Source organism: Eublepharis macularius, chromosome 2 (genome assembly GCF_028583425.1).
Source record: "Eublepharis macularius isolate TG4126 chromosome 2, MPM_Emac_v1.0, whole genome shotgun sequence".
NCBI classification, from domain to species: Eukaryota; Metazoa; Chordata; class Lepidosauria; order Squamata; family Eublepharidae; genus Eublepharis; species Eublepharis macularius.
This window is the reverse complement of record NC_072791.1, coordinates 74,896,787-74,911,672: the sequence shown is the minus strand read 5'-3', so window position 1 is coordinate 74,911,672 and position 14,886 is coordinate 74,896,787. Positions and strand designations below refer to the sequence as shown.

At 40.7% G+C, this 14,886-nt stretch overlaps 1 protein-coding gene across 8 annotated transcripts in view; it reads left to right on the top strand.

The window, feature by feature from the left end:
• The window catches only part of RAD51B (RAD51 paralog B), a 636,381-nt gene that overhangs the window by 355,493 nt on the left and 266,002 nt on the right, over nucleotides 1-14,886 (top strand). For all 8 annotated transcript variants that reach the window (XM_054971797.1, XM_054971795.1, XM_054971796.1 and 5 more), the window contains one exon: nucleotides 2,283-2,361. In XM_054971797.1, the coding sequence (XP_054827772.1) occupies nucleotides 2,283-2,361 (79 nt within the window). The remainder of the gene's footprint in view (nucleotides 1-2,282; nucleotides 2,362-14,886) is intronic.

Below are 14,886 nucleotides of genomic sequence, written 5' to 3'. Positions count from 1 at the left end.
TACATTGTCTAAATAATTAAACAATGAAACAACCTCTTATAATTTTGCTGCCTGAAGCCTCATGAATAGATTAAATGGCAAACCTAGAACTATCCATGCTTTTGAGTGACAATTGCTAGATCATACAATGAGGTTAAATATAGATAGGAAAAAGAATTCTAATTCTGTGAGGATGCATCAGCTTTTTTTTGTAGGAAAAAACAGTAATTTATACTGAGGAAGGGAAAGTAATTGCATTGCAGACTGGTTCTGTGAAGCAGACCGCTGAGTTTATATCATACCCTTGCATGGCTTTACTAGTGACACATTAGTCAAGTAAAACATTGACATTGGTTGCTAAACTTGCATTCTTTGGCTGTACTTGCTGTGTATATGTTTGTATTTTACTTGTCTACTTCAGTAATGAAGAGAGATTTGTAAGGCTAATAAATACAGGATAAGAGGTTGTAGTATTATTATCATTATCATTATTGTTATTAATAATAATAATAATAATAAGAAGAAGAAGAAGAAGAAGAAGAAGAACAATTTTATCAACTAGCAAAAGAGATAAAGAAAGGCAACAAAAAGACAAATTTTAAAATGCCGTTTAAATGACAATACCTAATGTATGTGACCCATATGTGGTCACATGTATAGTGTCCCCAAGGAAGAGAGTGGAGTAAGGTGTAGAAAAACAAGATGGAAGAGTTAAATGTTCCCTAATCCTATAGTTGAGTATTGTCCAAGTATTGTGATGGCGGAGGGCAGTGTCAGGGTAAAACTGAACCTAGATTGCCAGTTTTAAACTCCTAAATTAGCACACTTTCTTGATTAGGTGATGCTAATAAAGGATAAAAAATTACTACAGTGGGAATTGTTCCAGGGACTTGATCCTATAACTTAGCAAGGTTGTTTAGGTATACTATCTGATGGTTAAGTATTCTTTGGATATAAAAGCACTGGCCATCCTGTTAGGGTGATCTCATGGAGTCACAAGACAAGTCTTTAGGCAGAGGGGTTACATAGCTTTGTGGTTGCCTCATTATGCAACAGCATTTGTTTGATTTTATTTTCTGATAAGAAGTTGATAAAAAGTTCTGTGGCCTGACCAAGATGGAGTGCTACAGCCTCAAGGTCTTGGCTAAATTATGCTTGTTACTGCATAGGTCTTTCAGAAGGGGTTTCAGAAGAGGTGAACCATTTGAGTTATACTCAGAGTCAAAAGTTTTTTTTAATTGGAAAACTGCATCTTTAAAAATCGGGCTATTATCTGGAATGGTAGTAATAAAGTCCCAGTTCTCACTTATGTCTGAGTCGTGTTATTTAATGAGCAATAAGAAATGGCAGAATTCAAAGCTGAGAAGAGTTACACAAGCTGGAGAACTTTAATCCTCAAACAGAAGAGTGGCCTTGGCAATGGCTGTTTGAAGGCCTTAAGGATATTTTTCCAACATATATGTACACGCATACATAAAAATTAAGAAATAAATAAGGTCTGGTATATATTCTGGGCATTGGCAAAATGGGTATGACATCACTGTAATTGAAACAGAGTTCTGAAAAGAACCAGAATATGCTTTGGATCAGCAGCCTTGTTAAACGGTGCCCTTAGGGCTACAAAGTTGGAAATACTGCTGTGAAAACCACAGACTGGGAAATTGCTTTCCAGTTCCTTTCCCTTTTTTCCCTGGGGCAGAGCTGAATGAGGAAATCTGCTTCAAATTTGGGTTGCAGACATGTTTTGCAGCAGTGAACCTTCAGAGTACCAACAACTACCCGTGTCAATTCTAGAATTTCCATGTGTAAATCATCACATGGGGTAGAGTGTGTATGTACAAATTCCAGGCAGAATTTGCTTGTGTCAGCCTTACAATTTTGTGCCTTGAGTGCTTTTAAGAAAAGAAACCTGCACAGGGATTATTGGAAACTACTTTCTTATCTTAATACTAAAACTTCTTTGTTGGGTCTCATTGTTCTGCCACAGCTCATCTCTCCTTCTGTATGTGCAGGAATACACATGCAATCAGCTGTGCAGATCATTCTGTGTTACAAATTGTGACATACTCAGAGGAAGGAAATAGTCAAATTGCATTGAACTTTGGAAAAATCGAAGCAGTAGTTCAAAACCTAAAAAACTAAGGTACATTTATATATTGCTGCATTAGCATAAACCTTTTGTGGAGCTGCTGAGTGAAAGTATGCTAGAATTTTGTTGGTTGCAGTTGCTCATGTTTCTCTGCAAACTGAAAGTGTAAACAGCACACCATAGGAATCGATTTGTCTTTCTTTTATTTCTGCAGCTTCTGATTGCAAAGTCCCCTGTTGCTCCATTCTCATCTTTCCTATACACGATTGAAAATTCTGGTTTGGTTCTCCAAGGTAAGACCGTGGATTGAAAATTAACAGTGTTTGTTTTGAATCTCAGTGTTTGTTTTTGAATCAGTTTTTGTTGTTGTAATCCCAGCTTTTACTGTTTCAAATTATATTAAATTGAAGTGTTGTGTGCTGAGTTAAGAAAAAAAATCTGAAGTGTTATTATCGTGTCGCTTGCAAAGCAGTTATTTCCTATTGAAAGAGGATTCTATCTTAAAATTTTGAGTGTGACTTGAACAGGTCCTTATTATTGTTCCACTTCCATATATGTATATGATCATCCAATGGTCAGCACCAGGTTTTGTTAAATTGACCTCAGTAAACCCTTAATTATATTAGTTAGCCTATTCATAGATGAATGCGTGTATTACAAATGTTGTTGAACATGGCTTCTCTTCTGGCAGTTAAGCCTATTGTGGCTCTTGTAATTAAAAAAAATGTCTGCCTTGCTATTATTTTGGAACCAGCAGTTGTGAAATGTTCTAAACTTTATAGCTGCATGAAACATGGTGGGCAGGCTCATGAACTCAGAGTTATGAGAGAATCCATATGTTGGCTGGATGGATTAAAACATACATACTATGGGGAAGGCAGACTGAAGGAGATGTACTGTTGCCTTAGTCATAGAAAGGCAGTGTTTGAATCATCTCTTGAAGTATTTTCTGTAGAGTCCTTCTTCTAGCCAACACGTTTCAATAATGTGTTTGGTTCATTCTGAATGTTGAAAATGGAATCTTTCTTATTTGGTTTCTGAAAGCTAGCCAGCCTCTAGCTCAGTGGAGATGAGAGGGGGCTCTTACAGCTGCTAGCCAGGACATAAACCTTGTTTGAATGTTACTTCCTGCCTCTCCTCTATTTCAAGTGAGATCTTGAGCAGGTCTTGGACTTGTGCACTTCCCTCCACTGCTTTCACTGCCTATAGGATGTTACAACCAAACCACATGATCCTGCATCTCTTTGAATGCAGCATCTTCCTGATCACTGATTCCAAGCCTGTTTCCAAGAACAGACAATGTCCAGGGAGTTGCTGTTCTCCGCAGAAAATAGGATATCCCTGTTTAAGCATTCCCACATACATAGCGAGACAGGCAAAGTGTCTGTATGAGTCCCTAGGGGATGTTTGCTGCTGAGGACCAGTTAAGAGATTGTGTACCTTTGTGATAAAGGAATTGTGCTGTTCATCATTGTTTTATAATGTGAGCACTCACCTAATATTGTTTTAGAGTATGTTGACTAACAATAAATATTGTTGATGATGAGAGGAGGAGTAGAGAGGATGGTTGGAGAGGAAGTGTGTCAGCCTGAAGCCAGTCCCTGATCTCAATAAGAACCTGAGAGCCCAATAGTCCATCAGGTACTGCATCTTATTTCCTATAACAACTGACCAAATGCTCCAGGAGGCCCACCACAGGGGCAAAGAGACCAAAGCCACCCCTGTTGCAACTGGCATTCAAAGGTACACTGCCTACAGATATAGAGACCCAATTTAGCCATCATGGATAATGTCCATACTCTCTATGAATTTTTAAAAGCCATCTAAGCTATTGGCAATCAACAAATCCTGGTGTAGCAAGTTCCACAAGTTAGTTATATGCTATATGAAGAATCCTTTTCTTTTGTCTGTGTCCCTGCATGGAGAGATGAGTGGGAAAGAAGCCCAAAAAAGGCCACAGCTGTGTTTCTTCCCCAGCTGAAGGGAGGCCACAAGCTGCCTATAGGAATGAATTTTTTGTCGATAAATGTCAGGTAAAGGGTGGTATCTACGCTGGTGGCAGAAGAACATTTTAGTGCTAATGAATAGGCTCAGATCCATGGACTGACTGCAGAGGCAACATTTCCATTCATTCTTTATTGTGTACAGCAGTCAGTGTCAGGAGGAGAGCACATTCAAAGTATGTGACAAGGGAACAAGTGGATGAGTGTGGGAACTGGTGAGGAACAACAGCTGTCTGAAAAATTAGGCTTAGGGGGAGAGGAAAGGGGAAATCCCATCACAACTCTGTAAACCAGAAGGCCATAAATAAACTGATATTAGAAAACATACCTGAAACCTCCTTTTATTGCAGAAGGCAGGAAGGAAGCAAAAAAAATAGTAAAAAGTTTGATTTAGTAGCTCTGCAGGCCATCCCCTTTGCCATCCCTAGAGGATTAGGAGGTGCGAGTAGAGCTAAAATGGCAAGAAGCTCGTCTTTTGTTCCTTGGGCCTGGTGGTTAATAAAACGGCAGGAGAGTATGGCTAGTTAGGGATTTCACAGACTACTATTTGATGCCGTTTAAGGAGCTCCTTGGCTATTGTTACAGTTAAAATGGAAAGCGGAACTGTTCCCTATTTGCAAAAGTCTCCAGCCTCCTAGGAAAAAGAGGGCTGTGAGTGAAAAAGCTATTAACATGGTAATGCTGCCTCATTCGGAGGAGTGCATCAAAATCCCCTTTGTTGATGTAAATTGCTCCTCTATTGCCTGGTCTCTTTGGATCTCATGGTCTCGGTACAAGCACAGAAAATTGTTTAGTGAGATTGAGGTGGAGGGAAAACCACACCTCTTATATCATTTTAGGAGATTGCCAAGCAGCCCAAGAGCTCTGCAGTGGGAGACTTCTGTTGCCTTTGTAAATGTGAACTGTTCAGTGATGAAAAGAATTCAATTATTCAGTAGCTCTTTTATTACTGCTTTCACTCTTGAGAAATACTGCTCAACAATTTGGAGACAAGGATGGCTAGTCAAAGGGTTGAGTTTGATTTTGAACCATGTTTCAAGTGTACATTGTATGAATGCAAACCCCAGTGAGTCTTCCACAAAGTTCCTAATGCATGAGAAATCTGGGTCTACAATTCTGATATTGTGAGTATTGTAATTTATTTAAAGTGACAAATAAAAAGACAGGATTAGCACACTGCTGACAATATTTGTAGATCTCAATTTTGCCATGTGAATTCTGCAGTGTCTTCCAACTGCTGGTTTAAACTGATATTTATTCAAGTCAAGAGAATACATTTTGAAAATACATAAGGCTCCATATTTCTATCCACTTCTTCCCAGGTATTCCAATTTTAAATGGCTAAATGTACGTGGTCTTCCTACTAGGAATATGGACTGGATAATCTGTTTGTAGTATAGCTTGGTTTCTTGTTACCTTGTCTAGCAGTAATTATTCATTCACTACTCAAATGCTTATTCTGTTGGTGTATGAGTCAGAAGTGGTTCACTTTCACCCCCATGTTACTATATCCTGTCAATAGAGGAAAAAGGAAGAAATGTGTTTGTGTCAGGAAAAGTAGTAGCTATGACTCAACTTGCAATAGGTGGAACAAAGAGTTCAGGAGTTATTTTCATAAACACCGTCATAGATGCATTTAGTAGTACAGCCAAGTAGTTGAAATTACTGAATAACTCTTTTGTAATACAAATGATTGAAAATGGTGTTGCTTATGGAATCATATATTAACGTTATTCCTAGCTTTTGCTGAAATAAATGAAATCAAAATTTAACACAGGAATTAATTCAGATGTGGCAGATTATTTGGGGACATGGATGGTATGACATGAACAGAGACCTCGGTCAAATCCACATTCACCCATGACCCGCATGTTTATCGGATATCTTCCGTTTGCCTCCAATCCGTGATTTTTTCCTCTTCATTCACATTCCTGCTTCCAATCCGTCTTTCTCGCGCATCCCTCCGGTCACACGGCAGCTCGAAAACCGCTTTTTGGGGCGGGACCTTTTTTCCCGCCCATTTTTTATTTTTATTTTTTTGAGCGCACTTTTCCATTATTTCGATCTTGCCTTATAAAGAAACATCATTGAAGATAATGATGCCTCTCTTTCCCCCACTGACAGCACTGATGGCTCTCTCCCGTTTCTTTTTTGGAAATTTGGAAGCATGTGGGAAGCTTTCATGGGCATTTCCTATGCAGGACAGTTCAGTGCCTGAATTTTACTGAAGTTTCACTTCCTTGGAGTGTCATTATTTCGATATTTCGTAATTTCGATATTACAGTAATATAAAATAAAAAAAATAAAAAACAGTTAAAAAGGAAGTTTCGCAAGTCCGTTCTGAGGATGGATTCACCCCAAAATGATTTTTCAAACTACCAGATTTGATTCAGAAACAGCATAATCAATAAATCCAATGCTATGAAGTCAGAAACAGTCTTTTGCAGACTACGAAGCACTTGCAAGTTGAATCAGCCAATAGGAACTCTCGGAATGGCCGGAGAGACAGGAAGGGGTGTGGTTTTTTAAAAAACCGCATAAATTGCGCATTGGCCCGTTCACGGCCACCGTGAAACTCCCGTTGAAAACCTGTGACCACATATTCGGGAGAAATGCGAATGAAATGCGTCTGTTTAATGAGGTAATGTGACCAGCACTCGAGATTGCGTGGGGAATGCAGGGAACATGCGACTTAGAATGAGTAATGTGGATTTGACCCTCAAGTGTGGCAAACCAAGTATGCAGCTATGATAACTTGTTGCAGTGGTTCTCAAACTTTTTACCTTCAGATGAAATATACCACCAGTGTCCGTTATGGAATCCTGTATATCTGCTGAGGAATCTTTATTTTATTTTATTATTTTTATTTTATTCAGCTTATTTTATTATTTTTTATTTTATTCAGCAAGCAGGCTCAGGGCGGCTTCCCACAAAGATATTCAGTTAAAACATACAATGCATGTTGCAGAGAATTCTAGCGATGAGGACATTCTAAGGTGCATCTCAGAGGCTCTGACTGGGCCTCTTGGAAGATATTCTAAATGAGAAACCACAACTTGTAGGATCTCCAGAGTTCCACTATACAGTTTCCAGATCCAGAAGAGTTACACATCTAACTCCTCTGTATCTATGACCATGGAAAGCACCGCTGTGACGGATCCCCCAGCCTTATCTGGCTGACACGCTTCGATGCCACCCCTTGTGAATAGAAATATGGACCACTTACACTCCGGCTCAGTAGGTGTGTTGTAGACCTCTTCTCATGAGGCTAGAACTCAGGCTGGAAGCGGGTTCACTCTCTGGACAGAATGGAATCCTCCTCAGCTCTCACAGACACAAACTGGAACTAGAATGTCACTTCACCTCCTCAAACTCTGCCACTTAGTCTGACAGGCTGAGAGCTGGTTCCCCTCAGGGCGTATAAGATAGCCAGGAATTATCAAACCGGACTCAGATGGTTAACAGAACAAATTAACTTTACTGAAGCACATTTTATCTTTCTCCTGCACAGCCTTAAATGGTTAAACGTTCCAGATACCTCATTAACTAGTCCTCCTCAGAGAACTCTCTAAACACATCGGCCTTCTCTGGTTGCTAGCCCTCCACTTTCTTTTCCAGAGTCTCCCTTAACTGCCAAAACTCCCAACTAACTATTCTAAACGGTCTTAACTGCCCTTCACTGCCACTCTCTCTTAACATTCTATTCAGGACCTGTCACTCAAACAGGACCTGTCCATCACAACCGCATTCAGCCGAATGGAGAGGAAATCCATCAACCTCATGAAGAAACTGGCACAAATACAAACACACATCATCTTCCTTTCTAAATGCAAAAAACTGGACATTCTGCCCAAGGGACTGTGTGTGAAGAACTCACTTAAATCCACTTACTGCACAGACTACAGTGAGAAACTATGCAACACCTTATCCAGGAAACTCTTAATTCACTTCATCAGACTGATGTACAGCAAGCAACCAAGGATCAAGCAAGAGATCTCTGAACTAGACTCTTACATAAAAAAACAATTCCTCTACACTAACCAGGAGCTGGCAGATTTTTATCAAAACCAGAGAAACCATCTATTGCACACTACTTACTAAATTACAAAAGGAGAAGAAATTCTCAAAACTCCTGCATGTAACAGGGAACAAGACCACTTTAGATCCACCTAGCAACATTATCAATCTCTCCAGCCATAAACTGAGCCAAGCAGAGGAATCTGTCCTCTCACGTGGACTATCTTTTTACCCAGCCAGACCCACACAAACTATACAACTCTGTGGAGACCTGGAGGCCTATTTTAGATGCCTAAGACTGTGAAGGAATTTTTCAACCATTCTGAACAAAACGATGAACAAAGCACTGAACAGACACCATCACCGCAGCAATCACCCTCCCAACCCAGCAATGCACAATCATCATTACAAAGCTCCAGAAAAAAGAATTCCACATAGACACCCCCTGAGGACCGCAACTCCTCATTGGACTTTTACACTGAATGCTTCTGTCGATGTACACAGTCTGAGATAATTGACAAACAACACCACTTAAAGCAGAAACTCAGCCGTGCAGAAAGAGATGCCATAAATAGCCTCCAAAATAATTCTGGCATCGTAATCAAGGAAGCTGACAAAGGCGGCGCAGTTGTCATCATGGACAAACATAACTACATACAGGAAGCAGAGAGACAACTCTCCAACACGACATTCTATAAAACACTACCTTCTGACCCTACGGAGCAATATAAAAGAGAACTCAATAAAATATTAAAGACACTCCCCATTGACATATAAGAACGTATCCATATGGACATGCCCCAGGAACCATGACCAGGAACATTCTACCTATTACCCAAAATCCACAAAACCAGTAACCCAGGATGTCCCATTGTTTCAGGAATTGGCACTATCACAGTAGGAGTCTCAGGATATATGGACTCTATCCTCAGGCCCTATGCCACCAGCACACCCAGCTATTTACAAGACACCACTGACTTTCTCAGGAAAATACAGTCCATTGACAACCTACCAGATGACACCATCCTAGCAACCATGGATGTGGAGGCTCTGTACACCAATATCCCACATACAGATGGACTGCAAGCCATCAGGAATATTATCCTGGACAAAACCACAGCACACCTCGCCACTGAACTTTTCCACTTCGTACTCACTCACAATTACTTCAAATCTGGTGACAGCTTATATCTACAGGTTAACGGCACAGCCATGGGCACATGCATGACACCACAATATGCTAACATATTCATGGCATACTTGGAGCAATGCTTCCTCAGCTCCCATCCACTGAAACCACTCCTGTACTTAAGATTCTTGGATGACATCTTCATCATTTGGACCCATGGGAAGGAAGCCCTTGAGAGATTTCACCAGGACTTCAACAACTTTTACCCTACTATCAACCTGAACCTGGGCCACTCTACACAACAGGTACACTTCTTGGACACCACTGTACAACTACATAATGGACAGATAAATACCACCTTATACCGGAAACCCACTGACCGATACTCATATCTACATGCCTCCAGCTACCATCCTAAACATACCACTCGGTCTATTGTCTACAGCCAAGCCTTACGTTACAACCGTATCTGCTCCAATGCTCTTGATCGGGACTCCCACTTAAGAGATTTACAACAAGCATTTTTGGGGCTATAGTACCCACCTAATGAAGTGAGGAAACAAATCGACAGGGCCAGACTAGTACTCAGAAACAGCCTGCTCCAGGACAAACCTAAAGGAACTGACAACAGAACACCACTGGTTGTCACCTACAGTTCCCAGCTCAAACTCATCCAATGTATCATCAGTGACCTACAACCCATCCTGGAAAATGATGCCTCTCTCTCACAAGCCCTGGGTAGAAGACCTCTCCTTGCCTACAGACAGCCCCCCAACCTTAAACGACTTATCACCTACAACCATGAATCAGCTTGCAGAGTCACCAGCACAGGTACCAGACCCTGCAGTAGACCCAGATGCCAGCTCTGCCCTCATATCTACACAGGAAATACAATTATAGGACCCAATGGCGTCAACTACACTATCTCTGGCTCTTACAGCTGCTCATCCTCCAACGTTATATATGCCCTCATGTGCCAACAGTGTCCATCTGCTCTGTACATTGGACAAACCAGCCGACCTCTGTGCAAAAGAATAAATGTACACAAATCTGACATTAAAAATGGCAACATCCAGAAACCAGTGGGAGAACACTTCAGTCTATCAGGACATTCCATCAAGGACTTAAAGGTCACTGTAGTTCAACAGAAACCTTTCAAAAACAGAATCCAACGGGAAGCTGCTGAATTGGAATGCGTATGTAAATTTGACTCAGTCAGGCTTGGGTTGAATAGGGACTATGAATGGTTATCTCATTATCAGAAGTAACTGATTTCATTATCAGAAGCAAACTGATCCCATTATCAGAAGCTACTGATTGCATCTACTCCCCCTCCCCTCTCCACCTATGTATCTGACCAGTTTCTTCTTGCCCTCCGTGCATCTGATGAAGAGAACTGTGATTCTCGAAAGCTTTATGCTACAGTAAAGTTGGTTAGTCTTAAAGGTGCTACTGGACTCTTTTCTATACTCTGCAGTTTGTAAACTGCAGTTTTAACACAGGGAGAAAAATCACATATCCATAACGATAGTCTCAGGTAGGTAGCCATCTTCGTCTGCAGTAGAACTGCAGGATTTGAGTTCAGTGGCTTCTTTATAGACCAACAAAGTTTTCATTGATAAGAGTCAAAGCTTATACCCTGAAAATCTTGTTGGTCTATAAGGTGCCACTGGACTCAGAACAGTGAAGATTTATTTTTCCATTAGTCATCTTGCCCAGCACTTCCATAATCCTCCGTCTTCAGTTCCTATCACTTTATTTTAGGTACTGTTTACATTAATTATGTTATAGAGCAATTATCTTCAAGCTTCTTAGACTTAGGAATCACCTTTAACTCCATTCTACAACAATTTGGTGTAGTGGTTAAGAGCACGGGACTCTAATCTGGAGAACCGGGTTTGATTCCTCACTCCTCCACTTGAAGCCAGCTGGGTGACCTTGGGTCAGTCACAGCCTAACTCTCTCAGCCCCACCCACCTCACAAAGTGTTTTGTTGTGGGGATAATAATAACATACTTTGTAAACCACTCTGAGTGGGTGTTCAGTCATCCTGAAGGGCAGTATATAAATCGAATGTTATTGTTGTTGTTGGACCTGTTTTTGTTACTACATAGGTAGGTCTTTCTCCTCTTTTTTATTCTGTTGTCATCTTCCCTCTTTCTCCTCATTTAAACAATCATTGCACTGTTGGACATGACTCACCTTAGAATGGGTTTTACCTCAGATATGGACCACAATTCATCTGTTAAGAACTGATGATAAACTGTCAGGACTAGGGGCTTGGAAGTAGGCAGGTATGCTAGTCAGCAGCAACTCAGCAGAGGTTAAATCAAGTCTCCAAGCAGTCTGTGAGCAGCTCAGACTGCATGGCAAGTTTTGTCAGAATAAGGAGCCTGGCCGTAAGCAGTTATATAAAGTCAGAGGAGACCCTTGCTGACTTCTCAAGTTTTGTTATCCCTATTAGGCTGAAGGTTGCAGTGTTTTAGTATCATGGAGTTCAGGACAATAATTCCCACTCCTCACAAGCTACCCTGATGGTGTAAGAGAATGAGAGACCATAGTCCCTGCTGCTGGGGTGCCTGGTTTGAAAGGTAAGGCACTTTACTTTTAAGGAACGGCAAGTTATATTTGAGCTGCTACTACAGTTCAGTTATTTGAGACCACCTCATTGTGAAAAGAATACCTGTCCCATTCTTTTGTGAATTAACTCTTTAAAATTCCTCACAACTCCAAGCAATATTCACTGTTCCTTCATCATCACATAATGGGAACAGTAGCTATGCTGTATTTCCCAAGTGTGAAGAAATACAACATCCTGACATGAGGAGAGACTGTTTGAGTGCTGATTAAAGGTAACAATAGTGTAGATACAACTGAACAAGGACTTCTATTTTCCTAGTTTTCCTAAACAAAAAGAAGAGATGCTGTAAGACAACTATACCTGAATAACAGCACAATCTTAAGAAGAGTTACACCAGTCTAAACCCACTGATTTCAATGGCTTTAGACTAGAGTAACTCTTTTTAGGATTGCAGTGTAGGCATGAAAGCAAATTGTGGATCATTATAAAGTTACAGGTTGACTATAAAATTAAAATATGAACCAGTGAATTTGGTTGTGTCTCCCCAGTCTAGCCAGATTATAAATTAAATTAGTCAAAACAAATATAATAGAGATAATAACAAAAGAAAAACATGACTGGAGACCAGTTTTTGCCCCAGGTAACTTCTTCCTAATGTTAGTTGACTTGCACATTACTTTGCTCCATAAGAATTTTCCTTTATGTTATAAAGAGGAGTGGCTAAAGAAAATATCTCTAAACTTTTGCCCTTATAAAAACTTCAGTCTAGAACGTATTCAAATCACAGGGAGTCCTTGCTCTCCTTTACAATCTAGGATTGCTTTCAAGGAAGTGTATCTCACAGATGAAATCAAGATGTACTTAAGTGGCTTGCTGGGCCAGGTCCAAAGTACAAAATTTAATTAAATACCAAGTTTTACACACTAATCTAATACAAAAAAGAATGCTTGCATTATTTCTTTTCTTTAGAATCAAGCCAAATTTTGGTTTTCATGTTGAAATTATGAATGTTTAATGAAGGATAACTTGTTGTCTACTAGTTCATCATATTACAAGAAAATTATGCCTTGCATCAATGGCCTAGATGCTAATAACAGCTTGGTCATAAATGTGCAAAGCCTACAAAGGCCTGTTTTTAAGAATGGACAGTGCATAGCCTGAGCGGGCCCACAAGGGATAGGTAGTTAGAGAAATTACTTTGCAATCCCTAGGCCTGCCTGACCAAGAAGTTATTCAGTTCTTTTGAGCTAACAGGCAGAGCCTTCAGCTGAGGTCTAGATATGATTTGCCAACTTTTGCTGAATGGCAATATTTCCAATTGCAACATTAGTTGGTATTTAAATATGGTCATGCAGCTTTGAATGTTTCAGAATCACTCCCACTTCTGGAAACTCCAGTTGAATCAACACAGAAAACAAAGCCTACAATCTTTGTTTATAAAAGCTTGTTGGTTAATAAATATGATACACAGAGTCTCAGGGATTGTTGGATTCTGCCAAAGCAAAGAGACCTGGATCTGTTGCTTCTATTGATCTTATACTGAGACTTATTCAGCAAAAAGTTATGTTTAGGGTATATTGGACACCACAGTGCCTTTTTAGTAAAAGATAAAAGTACAGCGTTCAGTTGTTGGCGTTGTACCTTATATAGGGTTACCATCCACTGTTAGGGGTGGGGATCTTCACTCCCAGCCTCCCATGCCACCTCTCATCTGGCCAGTGTGGGGGGGAGAGAGAGAGTTGGGAATGGGCCTGGGAACCCCACAGTGCACTCCCACGCTAGGTAGTTAGAGAAATTACTTTGCAATCCCTAGGCCTGCCTGACCAAGAAGTTATTCAGTTCTTTTGAGCTAACAGGCAGAGCCTTCAGCTGAGGTCTAGATATGATTTGCCAACTTTTGCTGAATGGCAATATTTCCAATTGCAACATTAGTTGGTATTTAAATATGGTCATGCAGCTTTGAATGTTTCAGAATCACTCCCACTTCTGGAAACTCCAGTTGAATCAACACAGAAAACAAAGCCTACAATCTTTGTTTATAAAAGCTTGTTGGTTAATAAATATGATACACAGAGTCTCAGGGATTGTTGGATTCTGCCAAAGCAAAGAGACCTGGATCTGTTGCTTCTATTGATCTTATACTGAGACTTATTCAGCAAAAAGTTATGTTTAGGGTATATTGGACACCACAGTGCCTTTTTAGTAAAAGATAAAAGTACAGCGTTCAGTTGTTGGCGTTGTACCTTATATAGGGTTACCATCCACTGTTAGGGGTGGGGATCTTCACTCCCAGCCTCCCATGCCACCTCTCATCTGGCCAGTGTGGGGGGGAGAGAGAGAGTTGGGAATGGGCCTGGGAACCCCACAGTGCACTCCCACGCTAGGTAGTTAGAGAAATTACTTTGCAATCCCTAGGCCTGCCTGACCAAGAAGTTATTCAGTTCTTTTGAGCTAACAGGCAGAGCCTTCAGCTGAGGTCTAGATATGATTTGCCAACTTTTGCTGAATGGCAATATTTCCAATTGCAACATTAGTTGGTATTTAAATATGGTCATGCAGCTTTGAATGTTTCAGAATCACTCCCACTTCTGGAAACTCCAGTTGAATCAACACAGAAAACAAAGCCTACAATCTTTGTTTATAAAAGCTTGTTGGTTAATAAATATGATACACAGAGTCTCAGGGATTGTTGGATTCTGCCAAAGCAAAGAGACCTGGATCTGTTGCTTCTATTGATCTTATACTGAGACTTATTCAGCAAAAAGTTATGTTTAGGGTATATTGGACACCACAGTGCCTTTTTAGTAAAAGATAAAAGTACAGCGTTCAGTTGTTGGCGTTGTACCTTATATAGGGTTACCATCCACTGTTAGGGGTGGGGATCTTCACTCCCAGCCTCCCATGCCACCTCTCATCTGGCCAGTGTGGGGGGGAGAGAGAGAGTTGGGAATGGGCCTGGGAACCCCACAGTGCACTCCCACGCTCTCCGGAGCACTTCCACATCATGCTGGGAGTGACGTCACTCCTGGCAAAACTCGGAAGTGCTGTGCGAGGCCAGTCCTCCCATTGCTCCCCCAACAACCCCCCT